We start from the raw sequence: 15911 nt of genomic DNA on the forward strand, positions 1-15911 counted from the left end.
ACTTAAATTAAATTAGATTAAATGTTACAAGTAAAGACATTTATAATGTTACAAAGGATATTTATATCAAATAAATGGTGTTCTTCTGTCAAATAAATACGTTGTCATCACAGGAAAAAAATTACATTTTAAATTATATTAGAACAGAAAAAAGTATTTTAAAATGGCAGTACTATTTCACATTATTAAATTCTTTACTGTATATTTGATCAAATAAATGCACCCTTGATGAGCATTAGAGACATTTAAAAACATTACTGACAAACATTAAACAGGCATGTATGTTAAATTCATCAAACAACTTGTAATGAAATTATTTGGGATTTTGGAATAACTTCCATCATCTTAAGTAGGTTCTATTAGTATCAAGCAAAAGAACATCATGGCTACTACATTTAAAACATGCTACAAAAAACATGGTTTTCAATCAGACTGTGGTGACAGTTCAATAGCTAGAACTAAAAATCAGTTTGAATCTATCATTTTGACTCAACTGATTCATTCATCAAAGTTAATGCTAAATGTATCAGTACTTACTACCTATTTGATTCATCATTTTGATATGGTGTTGAACTATATTCAATTGAACTATATCCATTGTGAGAGATTGTGAGAGAAAATGAAAGAAGCAGGACATGTTTAACAAATTAATCTAAAACAATTCCATAACGTAAACTAGCATTTTTTCAGTTCTGCAGCCTGTTTTGTCCCAGTTCTCAAGAATAAACTAAATATAATAAGATACAGAATAACACAAAAAGCCCCAAACAGAAACAAAAATACATGAAAATGTTATCATTTCATGTTTGCAGTGCAAGGCATATTTCCAGTAGTAAGAGTGGCTTTTAATTCCAGCAAAATCTATCCCCAGGGTCAGCAGCTGCAGAGAAACGGTGTTTATCAGGGCCAAACACTGTGGGCTTGTGGGTGTACTCAAACCGGGCTCCTTTAATCACAAATGGCTCTTCAGCTTCATTCTTTCAGACTGATACTCATCTCCCTTTTTCACACTCATATGCACACAATTCCTTCTAGGAATAAAAAGCAACACATGTGCTGCCCGAAATGTGCGAAGGACCCAAGATGGATTACTGGTGCTGCGCTGGCACATTTGTTCTTTGAAAAATTATATTAGCCTCCAGTCCCCCAAGATAAAACTAATTCCGCCGAGTCTAACATGGCACTTAGACTAGTAAAGAGCACGCCAAACTAATCACGGCCAAATCTCTGCATTCATTTTCAGTTTTGTTTCACCAAATTAAACTAATTTCTCCTGAAGAGAGTTATTAGTGCAGTAAAAAGGAAAGGGATTCATATACATTGGGGTCCAAAAGTCTGAAACCACAAGTGAAAATGCTTATATTTAGCATTTTTCGAATTTAAGACTAATTGTTAAATCAATAAAATAATTCTTAATGTCAAATTTGAGTCAAAACAAGAACATTTGACATTTTGTACAAAGCAGTGCAATGTCACAAATGTGATTAGTGACCAAAAATAACGCAAATTCTCACATATTTCTTTAAGTCAATTTAAAATTTTAAAAATCTTAAAATGTTCCACGTTTAAATGTCAAAAAATAAATCCAGATTTTCAAATATGGTTTTAGACATTTGCAACCCATTAAGGAAAATACCTTTTTCATACTAATCGTCCCATTGAGGTTTTAATTAAAGCTGCGCATCAGTTGTGAGAGACTGCAAACATAACATTAGTGGCAATCGATGTGCTGTCCACCATCTTGATTGACCAATTGTCTGCCGTGCAAATCTATACCTATAGATTGTCTGTGGCACGGCCGCGCCACATGGCATATCAAATTATGCTCTGCTAGTTAAAGAGTCTTTTAGCCAACATTAGCAAACCACAGCCATAGGAGGTTAAATAAATGACATTCTATATTTAAAGGGGCGGGTGATATGTTGATAGAGACCCTCTACAGTTGGGTTTTAACCAAGAATTTGAAGCTTTGGGGCATGTTCCAGATCTCCGCTGGTGGGCCCATTCCCCTTCAAATGACATTCTGCTGACTGACACCGCCTAATTTCCCCTGGTGAGAGAGGAATATGAAATTTAAATGAACCATATGAGCTGGCAACACAACAGTTTAGGCGGATGAGCCTTAAGGTGAGCTAATAAGGAATATGTATTCGGTATTTATTTTTTGGCTGTGAGAAACGCTCTGTTTTATGGCGGCATCATGTTCAATCTTTGTGTCCATGAGACGGCAAGTTCCAAACAGGTGTTCAATTAGATTAAAAAGAGGGAAAAAAACAGAAAAATGGGCTTCGGTGAGAAAAAAAAAAAAAAACTGAATGCGACATCAAAGAATAATAAATAAGTTTCTTTTTTAATAAATGCAACAGCATGTTGCCTACATTGTGTGTTTTTACCATGATTATTATATTAAAACACCTGGTTTTGAAGGAAGGATAGTTACGGCGACACATAATTCAGATGCTTTTAAGCATTAGACTGATCAAGTTAAAGCTTTATTCTACAATAACAAGATAAGGGAAAGTGGGCTTAATTAGATAAGTAAACGGATCCCGGCCCTCAAACGTGTTCTATATCAGCAATGACAGCAGCTGTGCTTGCCTCCACAACTTCTCCAATATGGAGCTTTCTGAATTGATATCGCGCTGCCCTTCATTCACCTGCACCACAGCCTTCAGTGGCAGACGCGCTTTTAAATGGAAATCATCCTGACAAGCAATCACTTCATAGAGTGTACTCATCCCACTCCTCCTCGCTCTTCTGCTTCATCTTTCACTCTCGCTCTGTAAAGATACAGACTGCATCTACAAGTGGGAAGTTAACTCAACATTAGCGTGTTACCACAAGACGGTCTATTGGTGTATAATTATGTTCACAAAAAACAGGTCAAAAAAGCAAACAAACAGAATAATTATACTAGAAAAAAAGATTATATCGAAAATGAAGCCTATTTTGTGTGTGTATATATAATATATATATATATATATATATATTATTTTTTTTTCTCTCCTTTATTTTATTTATTTGACCTATTATACAATAACTTCAATACATGTATACTCAACTGATCTATTTTGACCATATTTGACCAATTGACCACATTTCATATTATTTATAACATTTTCCTTGATGTTAAGATATTTATTTAATTTTTTCTTCTCTTTGTATATTATTTCTTCTTTTCTTTTTATTGTGCTACTGTGCCAAGTGAAACTTCTCCTTTGGGTGATTAATTAAGGAACAATCCAATCAAAGTCCATTTTTGTCAGAAATAATTACAGTAATGTCTGGACATTTTATGGTTGATTATTACATTCTCTTATTTAATAATCAAAGTATAAAAAATACAACTTTAATGTATAAATAACTTTGATATATAATACTTTTAGCATGGGAATTGGTGAAATTATGTTTCTTGCCATAAAAATAATGCCACAATGCATATATCATAAAAATATACTTCATTTAAGCAAAAAATAATTTCTTATTTCTTCTGATTTTGGGGTGCAATTACTTTTCTGAGATTTACCCATATGTACATTTGGCCCTGGTTTTCTTGTCTACTTCCTCCGCAACAGTCCACAACTAGAAATTTCATGAAGATCAAAAGAAGACAGTCCAAATTTCCTCCAAAACCCATTCCATCATATATACCAGGCAACCTTTCATCTTCTTCAAAAGGCTATTCTTTGAGAGAGGGCAATTTCAGACACACAGCTTTGTGAAAAAAAGAGAGTCAACTCTCCATTAGTTTGTCTTTTAAAAATGATGCCTCCACAGAAAACCTTTGATCCTTTGTGTTAACTTAAATTTGTACATATAATATTGTCACCTAGTTCTGAACGCGTACAGATTTCAGATTATGAATCAGGTAATGAATCACCTTTCCTGTCTGAAACCACAGACAACCCTTTGCTCAAATACAAATATGTGCCTAATATTATGGTCAATGCAATTAAATAATTTGCTATTAGTAAAAAAAGTGGACAGCCAGCAGACCACACAGACACACACAGGCTGCAATTGTATCTAACAACTAGCCACACACAAACTTATTATAACCTACTGTTTGTTAAACAAGTGCACATCAGCACAGGCAAAAATTAGCTGTCAACCCGACACTATTGCACAGCAGTCATGTACAATCAACTCAAAATCAGCTTCGGAAACATGCACTCTGGCGCAGCAAAGTCAGCTCGAAAACATCAGCCCATCCGCTGACCTGTCCTACCTAAAACAGCTGATAGTATATCTAGAACAAATCCCCTGCCCTATCTCCTTTATTTATGTGTTTCTCCTATGGGTATTATTTATTTTACTGCAGTGTACGACCTTGTGTGCGGTTCAGAAGCTGCCACTTCTTAGTCAAAAAAAAGAAAAAAGAAATTCACATTGCCATTTCAGGGGCTTTCTTGCCACCAATGTCATTTAAGTCGACATCAAGTAACGAATCAGCACAGTACCAATAAAATTCAGTATACAAAATATATATATATATATATATATTGATATGACAAAAAACAGCATAATCTTCGAGCAAAATAAAATTGATTTTCATTTTGCAATATCACTTTTGTAAGACTTACACACACACACACACACATATTCATACAGTCCTAAAAATACACTTCATAGTTTAGTTTGCGAAAACGAGAGTAGATGTTCCAATCAGAGCAGTCCTACGACCCATATAAGTGTCACAACCTGCTAGTTTAGAAGCACTGATCTATAGAATGTCCAGGTAGACACATCAGTTATAAATAAGACAGAAACAGCATTCCTCCCTCCTATTCGATCTCTCTCTTCTTCTCACTGGCAGAAAAAAAGGGCTGTTGCTATGAAGATGGATTATCCTGCTGGTGACATCGTCTCCTATCCTTCTCTGCCATCAAGGAGAGCTTACACAATTATGCCAATTAATCTTACACAAAAGGAGTTCAAATGCACCCTGCTTTGATTAGGTCTGGCTCCTAGACAGGTGCATGCACTCAGCATGCATCCACATACACGCATGCACAGGCTAACACCCATTTGCATAAAACAATAAATCTGATTATGAATTGGTCTCTAATGGCATTTCCACTTAATGAGAGTGGTGTCTTTATACCTGCTGCTGTTTACAAGGTTAGCGAGAGCTGACAGGGACACAATATAAATAAGTGGAATAAAGCAAATCTTGAAGCCGACATGAAACCGCATTTGCAATCCTTTTATTTCACATATGAATCACATACAAAAAAGCAAGATGGGACGTGATTTTATTATACTTGTCAATGGATTGTAAAATAAGAAAATTCTAAAAAAAAATTAATAAAAAGTATATATATATATATATATATATATATATATATAATTGTGACATGAGTATATTGTTACACAATATATATAGAAAAAGTGTAAAAATATACTCATGTGTACCAATACATTCATGTCACGATTCAATACTGATCGATACTCTCACAACATTTTAGAGTTAATGTTTTTAAATTATTACTAATAATAATTTTATGTAACCTCATTTATTTAAGCTCCTCTCTTCTGTTGGTCATTTAACATGTAGTTCTGCCCCAAACTCACACTATTGACTATCAAGCTATAAATGATTTAAACACTAAAGTGATTGGAGAAAGTACTTTAATTTGAAAAAGTACTTTCTTTGAGAAAATTACTTTTTCAAATTAAAGTAAAAGTACTTAATTTGAGAAAGTACTTTAATTTCTCAGAGGAAACTTTGATGTACATAATGAAGCTTATGCAGTTTTTATAACAAATAACTGGAATGAATATCAGTTTAAAAGTGTGCGTATGAGTACATAAGTGTACGTAGGTGTGCAAGACATTGCCAAAGGAGCTTGAAAGAAAGTCAGCATTTTCCAGAAATACATTCAATTCTGCAGAAAGTTCCCTGGCTGGCTTCCATCTATTGACAATGCAATCAAACATTCTGACCAGACCTCGCTGGCCACAATACAACCTGGGACATGTACGTGCAAACTTGTGATTTATCCATTTTTCTTTTTAATTACCTCCATCTCAAAGATAGGTGAAGAGGTCTATGTGGAAAACCATTCCCTATCAAAAGCTAAAAAGAGCATTATTTTGTTCTAAACCACAGAGAGGGCCCAAATGGCATTACAAAATAATGTTCTGATTTTACACGAATAAATACTCAGTCATTGTCTAATTTTTTTCCCCTGACTGCACAGGCAGAGTGGCAAGATTCATAATTTAAATATCTTGTAAGATATGTATGATGCCCTTTTTTTCATTATTCTTTGGAGTCAAAATGCAACCACTTAAACAGGAAAAACACCCTTTTGGCACCTAAATGAGCTCTTTAAAATTCAGATGAGGCTCTTAGAAATCTTTGTAACTATGGAACACTTGGTTCCTCAAAAGAAAACAAGCACTGCCTAACACAATATTTATAGCAAATAAAGCACAGCAAAGACTAGTATATAAAGTGGTAGGGTTTAGGACATTTTTTTGTGCCAGGCAGGACAATAAAAAAATCTTCCATGATAAGATCAAGAAAAAGCAGCTCCAAAATGTTTTTGGACACTTAGGCCACACTTAAATTGTCTAAATTTCACTGCATTAGATAACAAAATATCAGGCTAACTCCATTTTTCTGGATAATTCTTTCTGATAACTTTATTTACGAAGCCAGTGACTAGCAATTAAGTGTGACAACCATTAAGTATCCAAATGCTTTTGTTTTATCATTTAAAATCTAACCAATTTCTTTTTTTTTTAATGTTTTGCTTGAAAAGGATGCATCTTCTATCCTTCCTGAAAATAAATGCCACTTATTTTGATATTTTGTCACTGAATGCAATCACATTCAGACATTTTTAAGTGTCACTTACTGTCAGTGCCAAACACTTTTTGAGGCACAAATCTGTGGATAAAAGTCCTGAATTTAGTGTTTAAAAGAATAAAGAAGAGATGCAGCAAATTGAAAAGGAGAAAGACGTCACATGGCAAATCAATTTCCTGCCTTGACTCTTCAAGGTGTAGACATCAAGACTTCGTCGGCTTTGCTGTCCTCTCACACAGGACAGCTCAAGGACATTGGCAGCGTAACCCTTATGCAAACGGCCCGCCACTCTGTTTGATGAGCACCAACACCAACTTTGTATATGTAAATGATGGGCAAGCGTGGTGTGCACACACTGACAGATGCATACACAAACACACGTAGATGAGTTGAACTTTGCCTATCCCAGTGTGGTCAAGCGCAAACGCTCCAGGTCGGTGACATACTGCACTTGCATCAAGCTGCGTCTGGCTGTCACTCTATATGCTTGCTGATAAAGGCTGGTCTGGCAAGGATGCTGACCTCCTACTAAGAGTGAAGAGAAGTTGATTAACACCCTGCCTTTGCTCGGGAGGGGACACCACTGGTCACCTGATAAACCTGCAGAGTCCAGTTATGAATGACTGTGTGATCCATACTGGAGCTGTTAATAAAAACATCAGGCTTCATTTGAATAATTGAGTGTGCTCACTGATTTCTAAATGAAATGTGCATCTTTTTTAAGACAAATTTTAGTGCAAAAATACACTGTCTGGATACAAATATACGTCAGTTTCTAATTAGAAATAAATGCCTTTAGAGTATTTCAGGACATCATAGCCCTGCTGAAAAAAAAGTATAAACCAGTTTGAGATAGTTAGACTGTTCTGTTTTGCTGGTTTTAGAAAGTCTTTGGCCACTTGGCAACTGGTCAAGCTGGGAAACCAGCTGGTTAACCTGCCAAAACAACTAAACATGAATCGATCCAGACTAGGAGACCATACGAACCATTATGAACCACTTTAGGCTGGTTTTAGACTGGTTTAATATGCATAAAATGCTGTCTGGGTATGAAGTGCACTACCATTCAAAAGTTTGGGTCGGTAAGATGTTTTAATGTTTCTGGAAGAACTCTCCTATCGTCACTAAGGCTGCATAATATTGCAAAATATTATTACGATTTAAAACAGTGGTTTTCTATTTTAATATAAAATGTTACTTATTCCTGTCATAGCGAAGCTTAATTTTCACCAGCCATTATCCCAGTCTTCAGTGTCACATGATCCTCCAAAAACCATTCTAATGTGCTGATTTTGGTCTTTCTTATTATTATAAATGTAAAATTTTAGTTGTGCTGCTTAATATTTTGTTTCTGGAAACCGTGATGCATTTTTCAGGATTCTTCAATGAATACAAAGTTCAATAGAACAGCACTCAATTGAAATATATATATTTTGTAACATTATAAATGTCTTTACTGACAATTTAATGCATCCCTGCTGAATAAAAGTATTAATTTCTTCAAAAAAAACAAAAAAACAAAACAAAAGAAAAACAACAATGATCCAAACTTTTGAATGGCAGTTTAAGTAATAAAATGTATGAGATAATTTGCATTCACATCACCCTAATTTGATTATATTTCATGTAACAATATTTGTATATGCATATAATATTTCACAGTTTATTTACAATATTTTAAGGACGTCCCTCTGATAACAGGGCACATGTTAGAGAACCGCAATACACGTCTGCAGAAAATAGCTCTCTATGAAACTCTTGCGTTTAGGGGAGTGAGCAAATAACAGAAAGAGAAAAATAGAAAAATAGCATGAAAGAAAATAGTAAAATAGAATTAAAGAAAGAGAAAAGAGCAGTTGAAACTGAAACACCAATCCCACTAGAGACATATTGTTGCGACCCTTAGCAGAGACATGCTGAGACATGCTTTTTCTCTAGTTGCTGTAGTGGGATTCATTCCACAGGCAGAGATGAATTGCCAAAGTCAGTGGCAGTGCTTTGTTGCTGTGAATAACAGAAATTATTTGACAAAGACATTATATAAAAAACCAGATCTGGAGCACAACTGCAGTACTGTGGGCTCATCAGCCTACAGTCCTGTTGACTGTTCCTGCATCAGACTGGGAAAGCTCTGGTTCTGTTGCATTATATAAAAAGACTGAAACAGAGGAAAGGACCCGTAGATATGACTAATGACATCTGAGTGAGATAAGGGAGTTACCTGCTGCTTTCTTGGAGGGCGTCGTTGTCTTTGTGCCAGGAGATCGTGCCTCGAGGAGACATCTTTGGCTTGCATTCAATGAGAACATCGCCGCCTTCTTTGACTAAAATGTGGCTCTTCAGCTGATTTTGGAAGAAATCAGGAGCGACAGCTGAAACGAAAGACAAGTTTTAGATTTTAAGAGCATACGTCATCAGAAAGCACAGAAAAAAACAGCTGAAACTATGTCTCATGCAACTATTTTAATTACATACAAATAAAGGAATGTTTTGGGATCAAAACAAGGAAAATGGCATGTAAAGTGGCATGACAAAATTCACTTTTAGGAGATATACACAATTAAAATGTACTGTCTTTCTCTTAAAAAAATGTAATGATACATATAAAAAATAAAATAAAATAAAAACAAATCCAACCATACATTTCTTTCAAAAGCAAATAAATCAACACAGGAAGGAAACATATGGAAGGTTATTTCTGCTACAGAAAAAAAAAAGAAGTAATTTTTTTCCTGACTGCACTATCTCATAATAGAAACAGAAATAGAAATATTTTTTTCTGAGATATAAACTCACAATTCTGACTTTTTTTTTGCAATTCTGAGTTCTCATCTCACAATTCTAATGTTTTTCAGAGATATAAACTCACAATTCTAACTTTTTTTCTCAGAATTGCGAGTTTATATCTTCGGAAAAAAATGCTAACTTGAATTTTGAGCTGTTAACTCACAATTATGTTAAGAAAAGTGTAAATAGAGTGATATAAACTCAATTGTGAGCAAAAAAGTCATAATTGTGATATGAAAATTGCCAAATACCTATTTTATTTTTTGAATCCATCGCAGAAATAAGCTTCCATAGAAACCAGCACTGATTAAGTGTCATGAATCAGTGTCACAGGACAATTTAAATGGCTCTTCTAATTATGCCAATCTCAGTTAAATTTAAAATCTGATCACTAGTGATGTTACTGTGCAAACAGTATAGGCTGAAAACATCAGAGTTGTGGCATAGCGGTTTGTGATTTTTCAATTTTCCCCTCTTACCCTATTATTTTCTGTCCTATATCTTATTATGCCAATAAATAAAGGACACACAAAGAACCGTATAAATATTTAACAACAATATTATTTAACAACCGAAGACCATCATGCATCAGGCCAATTTTTCCCTTCATATTTGACCATAATTACAGGTACGCAGACACGAGGATTAAGGACTATTCAGAGCACATCCTCTCTAATCACTGTACTTCAAAGGAAGGCATGTGTACACGGGTACGTATGATGTAGAACCAGAGATGGCAGAGCAGAGGCTCAGCGTATGTGGCACACTTGAATTATCACACGCTCCTTTTCTCTGCTAAGAAAAACAAAGGGAAAATGTCATGTCCTTTCCTCTTCCTTTTCCACGTTCCCCACTCAAATGAGTTTTTATTATGATAATTTCTACGGCTTTACAATCTTCACACTCTGACTTTTAAAAGGCACTTGAATCATTTTATCTGCGCGAGGGACTGACAATTATTCTCCTGTGAGTTCAGTTTCTTGGCCACTTTGGCGGATGAATTTTTATGGCAAAACAATAAACAAAGAAAGACGTGGGTGAATAGAATGTGGATGTAGACGGCAAGTAAACACAGCTCTGCAGTGTAATGCTACTGGCCATGACAATCGCAATCCCAATTTAATGCCTTTTGCAGTAAGTCATTTGTAGTTTGACTTCTTGAACAAATGCAAACACTGCAGAGCAACAAAAAACTTTTTGACAAAAAAAATCACCTCCGAATAAGAACTACTGCCTACTTGTACACGCCATCAGCAATATTACACATCTAATTACATTATATGAATCATAAGTGGCCATTATTAGGAGCATATAGTTGAGTTAAAGAGTGTAAGCTATATTAATGTAGTCATTATTTTGTGCTTTGTAAATTTACAAACCACACTAATATTTCAGTCAAATGCAATTAACCAGGTTTCACTTACCGATAACTCGGAGTTCAGCATTGGAGTACACTTCTCCATACTTGTTCCCAGCCACGCACTGGTACATTCCAATATCGGAGAGCACCAGGCGAGTGATGGACAGGGCGCCATTAATGACCTGCACCCTCTCCTGTGGAAAACAGGATATCTCCGTTAAGAGTCTTTTACTGAGATTGCTAATCTGCATAAAAGCACAACGTGTCTGGGAAGGTAAATTATGTCTGGAGGTTGATGGAAACGATCATAAATCTGAGTGTTCATTACTAATGGGAGACACTGCGTAGGGAGGCTGCTCAAAAACGACGGCAATAAATCTGTATGTTTATGAGATGGAAATAAAGCCCTGGCTTGTTTACTTCTTAACCAGAGCTCATGCCTCTGTATTCCGCGGACGAGCCGTTGGGAGGCTGGATGATGTTTGCCATTATAAACAAGCAGGGCTAATATTTTAAATCTGACAGTTTTATACTATTTCTAATATGTGATGGAATGTAGTCTGCATGTCTTCTGATGTTAACCAAAGTTATTTGATGAATATAGTGTATAAAAGAACATAAAATAGGCAAGACATCTTAAAACACCAGGACACTGCAATCAAAGCTGTATATATCCTGTGTTAATAAATAAATAAATAAATATATATATAAACCTTCAGCCTTAGTCACCTTGAGAGCATTTAGTTTCCACCTCATGTTTCCTTCCAACAGACATAAACAACATTTTAAAGGCTCATAAAAAGACAGGTTCATATTAAAAACCGGCATGAAAAGTGGCAGAACAGTCTCTGCTGTGGTTTAGAGTGTATTCTGTCCTTTCATATTTCACCTTTAGCCCTTTATTTTTCGTATGGAATAGTTCACCTAAAAAATGGGGAAAAATACAACATAATATCGTAATTGTTGTTTTAACGATGTGCGATTTGACATTATCCATAAAAAAAATACTATTTCTCACTCATTAATTCATTGGAGTGACATGGGGATGAGTAAATACTGGCACAACTTAAATTTTTGAGTGAGCTCATTTTTTAAGTATTCATTTTTTTATGTCAGTAAAGGGTTTACTGTAGTCATGGCATATAAAACAGCAGTTAGTCCTTGGGATAAGCTGCACTTGAATGAGATTTGTGTTGATGGTGAGGAGGAAGGGACAAATGCATAATATGGGACAAATAAGCCTGCACAGAGAGTGGCGGGTCCTGAGGGAGGCGACCATCTGCACGCCTGCGCTGAAATGCCATGATTGGCAATGTCACTGCTCGAAATCCGTAGGGTCAGGACATAAAGCGCAATGCATGACTACAGTTGTGGCAAATCTCATCCTGATACGAAGTGCGCGTTCATGGCTGCATAGACGTTCTCATTTCCTAAGTCTTGATTTAAATCTACACCTTTGAAAAGACGATAATGTCTCCTTTCATTCAAAACACCGTACATGTTAGGCCTCATTACCAGTTTGTAGCTGTTGTAAACACTGTGTTTTATATTATGTAGTACATTTTAAATCAAACTACTACAAATATAAGCTATGTTCTGTGTAAGCAGTATGAGCTGGTATCAAAAAAGCACCATACGGGTGAACAAGATCATTGACACGTTTATTACTAGATTAGCCAAGGCATGGTTTGTGCCTCACATCATATTCCCTTCTCTCAGCGACTGGAGCGTCACAATGAATTACAAAGAAGAGGTTTTTAGCTGGTCACCTTAGCAATGCTGTGTTCCAATAAGGCAGAAAGAACATGAAAGGACCCCATTGATTAAGCCCAGTGAAAATAACAAATGGTATAAGTCAACAACCTATGCTTATGCTATCAATGACCTTTAGTTATTCAATTGATTAAACCTCTGATGTTGACGGTGACATTTGGAGATTGTAATAATTCTGCGCTGGTTAATTCATTTAACCAGGATACATTGAAAATCAACATTTCGGAATCAAAATGTAAGCTAGGGCTATGATTCAGTCAAGAGATTGTTGTGCCCTTGAGACATTAGTCTGTCATAGTACAAACTAGGTGGTATTTCTTCAATGCTCAAAGAGACGCGTTTCAAATCATCTTTACAACCATAAATGCAAAATAAAGAGATGTTATTGCATTTAAAATTCAAGTGTACCTTTTGGCAATTACCTTGGCACACAAACATGCCTGTAAAACATTGATCATTATGCTAATTTGGTATTTCAAATACAAATTCACTCAACAAACCTGGAGCCTAACCAGCAAAATCTGCATTAGCAATTATTTCCTGAGGTCCAATGCATGTAAATGAACTTTATTTGAGCTTTTTCTGATTGCGGTGTATTCTGTTGGAACCGTTCTCTAATAAAGCGCAAAACAATAAAATGGACAGACTGCTAATTATGCAGCGCTGATAGATATTCTAATCTGGTGGTGTGAAAGATGAAAAAGAATGAGTGACAGATGAAGAAAGACAAGTGGCCATGTCTCTGAACACATAAACAGTCTCTAAATGGATCAATATCTTTTGTCTTGCTTGCACCCACATCACATAGCAAGGCTAATTTACATGAAGTTTACTGATTTGTTTATTCACCACACCATAGTTGCTCTGAAGAGCAACTAGTCTCTAAAAATAACTTAATGCGCTTGGAGTTTGGAATTCTGGGTGAAATGCTCTCAGTGGAGACAGGTTGTATATGACATAGAATGTCGAGACATATAAATGTTTATCACCTCTTTCACTATAGTTTAAATGGATTTCAGAGAAAGACAAAACAGTAAGAGCTTGTCTAGCACACAGTAAAGGTTTATAAGCCTTCTCCTAACGGCCTTCAAGGAAACAGGCTCAAATTCTGCTGTTTTAGATTGGAGATTTAATGGGAGATTGCTAAGTGTCTTGCATCTCGTGTCCAAAGCTGAATGACTGTATTAAATCAAGCCTTAATGTTCATTAAATGTATTTTACTTGATTTAAGGACTTTTTAAATGTCCTTCATATTCTGAGCTTGTGTTGTTTGGTGATGTTTGTAGGTTGTAAAACAGTAATTATGTTTATGCAATGATGAGCAGTAATGATGATTAGAACAGCTATAATTAGCATGCTTCTCTCTGCACCTTATTTAAAGTCGACATGAAATCAAAACCGTCCTGTTTACTTACTAAATGCACTTTACTGGTCTTATTGTACATAATTCATCACAGCATGTTATTCCAAAGAAAAAATGGTTGTCTTTCATCAAAATGTCATGACTTGCTCCACATCAAATGACTTTTCTCTTCATTGACCTCACAAAGGCTGCTGAAGTTTTGTGCTGTCAGTGTTTCAGGAGAGGTGTAGCTTCCAAAACTCAACTGTAAAAGTCATGAAGTGCCCATTTTTCATAATACAATAAATTCCTGATGGATAAAAATCAAGCCCCTACATTTTTCCCCCCACATTAAAAATCCCGGAAAGTCACACAAATGAAGTAAAATGGGTTGCAAAAGTTGTTTCACATCACCTTCAAGCATCTAAAAAATAACTTTGACCAACTCCCAAAAAAGGAAGCGGTATGAAATTAAAATGTGTTGGTTCAATCTTTAAAACGTGTTGTTAGAGAGTATTGCTAGTGCTTTCTGCTAGCTATTGCCATCTTGAGTTTATTGCATTTTTGGGGCACTATTCCCTCTCATTGCCAGAACAAGTGGTGGATATTTGGAAGCTTTTATGTTCTCAATTTTGTCCATTCCTATTGTTTCGATAATTCTGGAGTGGCCTATATAGAAGGTTTGCGGAATGACATATCCGGTACTCCAGTGGATTCACTCTGATTTAAACAGTTATAGAGAAGCCATTAAGGAATACACTCTAAAGCATCGATTTAATAAACTTGATATAATTTGTACTTTTTGTACTAAACCTATATTTTCAAATACAATATTTAAAGGGATAGTTCACTCAAAAATGCAAATTTACAATGTACTCATGCCATTCCAAACCTGTATGATTTTCTTTCTTCTGCAGAACAAAAAATAACACATTTAGTTTTTTTTCGTGTCATACAATGAAGACCAGTGGGGTCCAAAACAACATGTGTGAACAGTAATCTTTTTAAAATGACTTCTTTTGTGTTCCACAGGAGTCATGAGGGTTATCAAATAATGAAAGAATTTAAATTGTTGGGTGAACTACAATTTTTGAATGCAATTTCTACTACTGTTGCAAAAGTCTGGTGACCGTCCTCAAACCTCAGAGGTGAACTGACCTCAGTGGGCTCCAGGTTCTCTCCATTCTTCATCCACCTGTACGAGGGTTTGGGCTTCCCTGTGGCCTTGCATTCCCACACCAGAGAGTCATCAATGGCCTTCTGCACATCCTGGGGCTTGTCAATTAGCTGGGGGGAGGCTGAAACAACCAACAGCAGAGGTAATGACTACATGGAATTGCTTTAACCTTGATTATTACCTGTTATGTGTCCTTCAAAGCGGACTTACATTATTAGAGCCATGAACTGTGGGAAATGGTGTGATGTAATCACAATAATGGCACATAAGAAAACAACAGCAGTCAGGCCCAACTGATTCACACGTCCACTTGGGTGGGTATAGAAAGGAAATAACATCTAATATATTAGTATTGTCTAAAAGCTAGTACCATAAATTACCTCAACCAATACCATTAGGGTAAATTATGGCTTAATTATAAACAAACTGTAGTGATCTTTATCTTTTAAAGGCAAGTAACTCAAACCTAGTAAATAATTGACTTGGAGCACATTTAGAGAATAATTTATGAGCATCTTCCCTAGAAGGACACTAAACGACAGATAAAAATGGGTAGAATACATGCAAACAAACAATAAAATATATAAACACAAGTTTGTTAAGTGTAAAGTTTAGCTGATGACCGTTTTCCATTGTAAATGGAAATGGGAAGTAG

General features: G+C 35.6%; 1 protein-coding gene across 1 annotated transcript in view; it reads right to left on the reverse strand.

The window, feature by feature from the left end:
• Window positions 1-15911, reverse strand: part of LOC107599410 (contactin-4-like) — an 86098-nt gene that overhangs the window by 22896 nt on the left and 47291 nt on the right. The window contains exons 7-9 of the mRNA XM_016290989.1: window positions 15238-15377; window positions 11029-11158; window positions 9039-9189 (exon numbers count right to left, since the gene is read on the reverse strand). Of these exons, the coding sequence (XP_016146475.1) occupies window positions 9039-9189; window positions 11029-11158; window positions 15238-15377 (421 nt within the window). The remainder of the gene's footprint in view (window positions 1-9038; window positions 9190-11028; window positions 11159-15237; window positions 15378-15911) is intronic.

Source organism: Sinocyclocheilus grahami, unplaced genomic scaffold (assembly GCF_001515645.1).
Source record: "Sinocyclocheilus grahami isolate Dianchi unplaced genomic scaffold, SAMN03320097.WGS_v1.1 scaffold266.1, whole genome shotgun sequence".
Classification (NCBI taxonomy): Eukaryota; Metazoa; Chordata; class Actinopteri; order Cypriniformes; family Cyprinidae; genus Sinocyclocheilus; species Sinocyclocheilus grahami.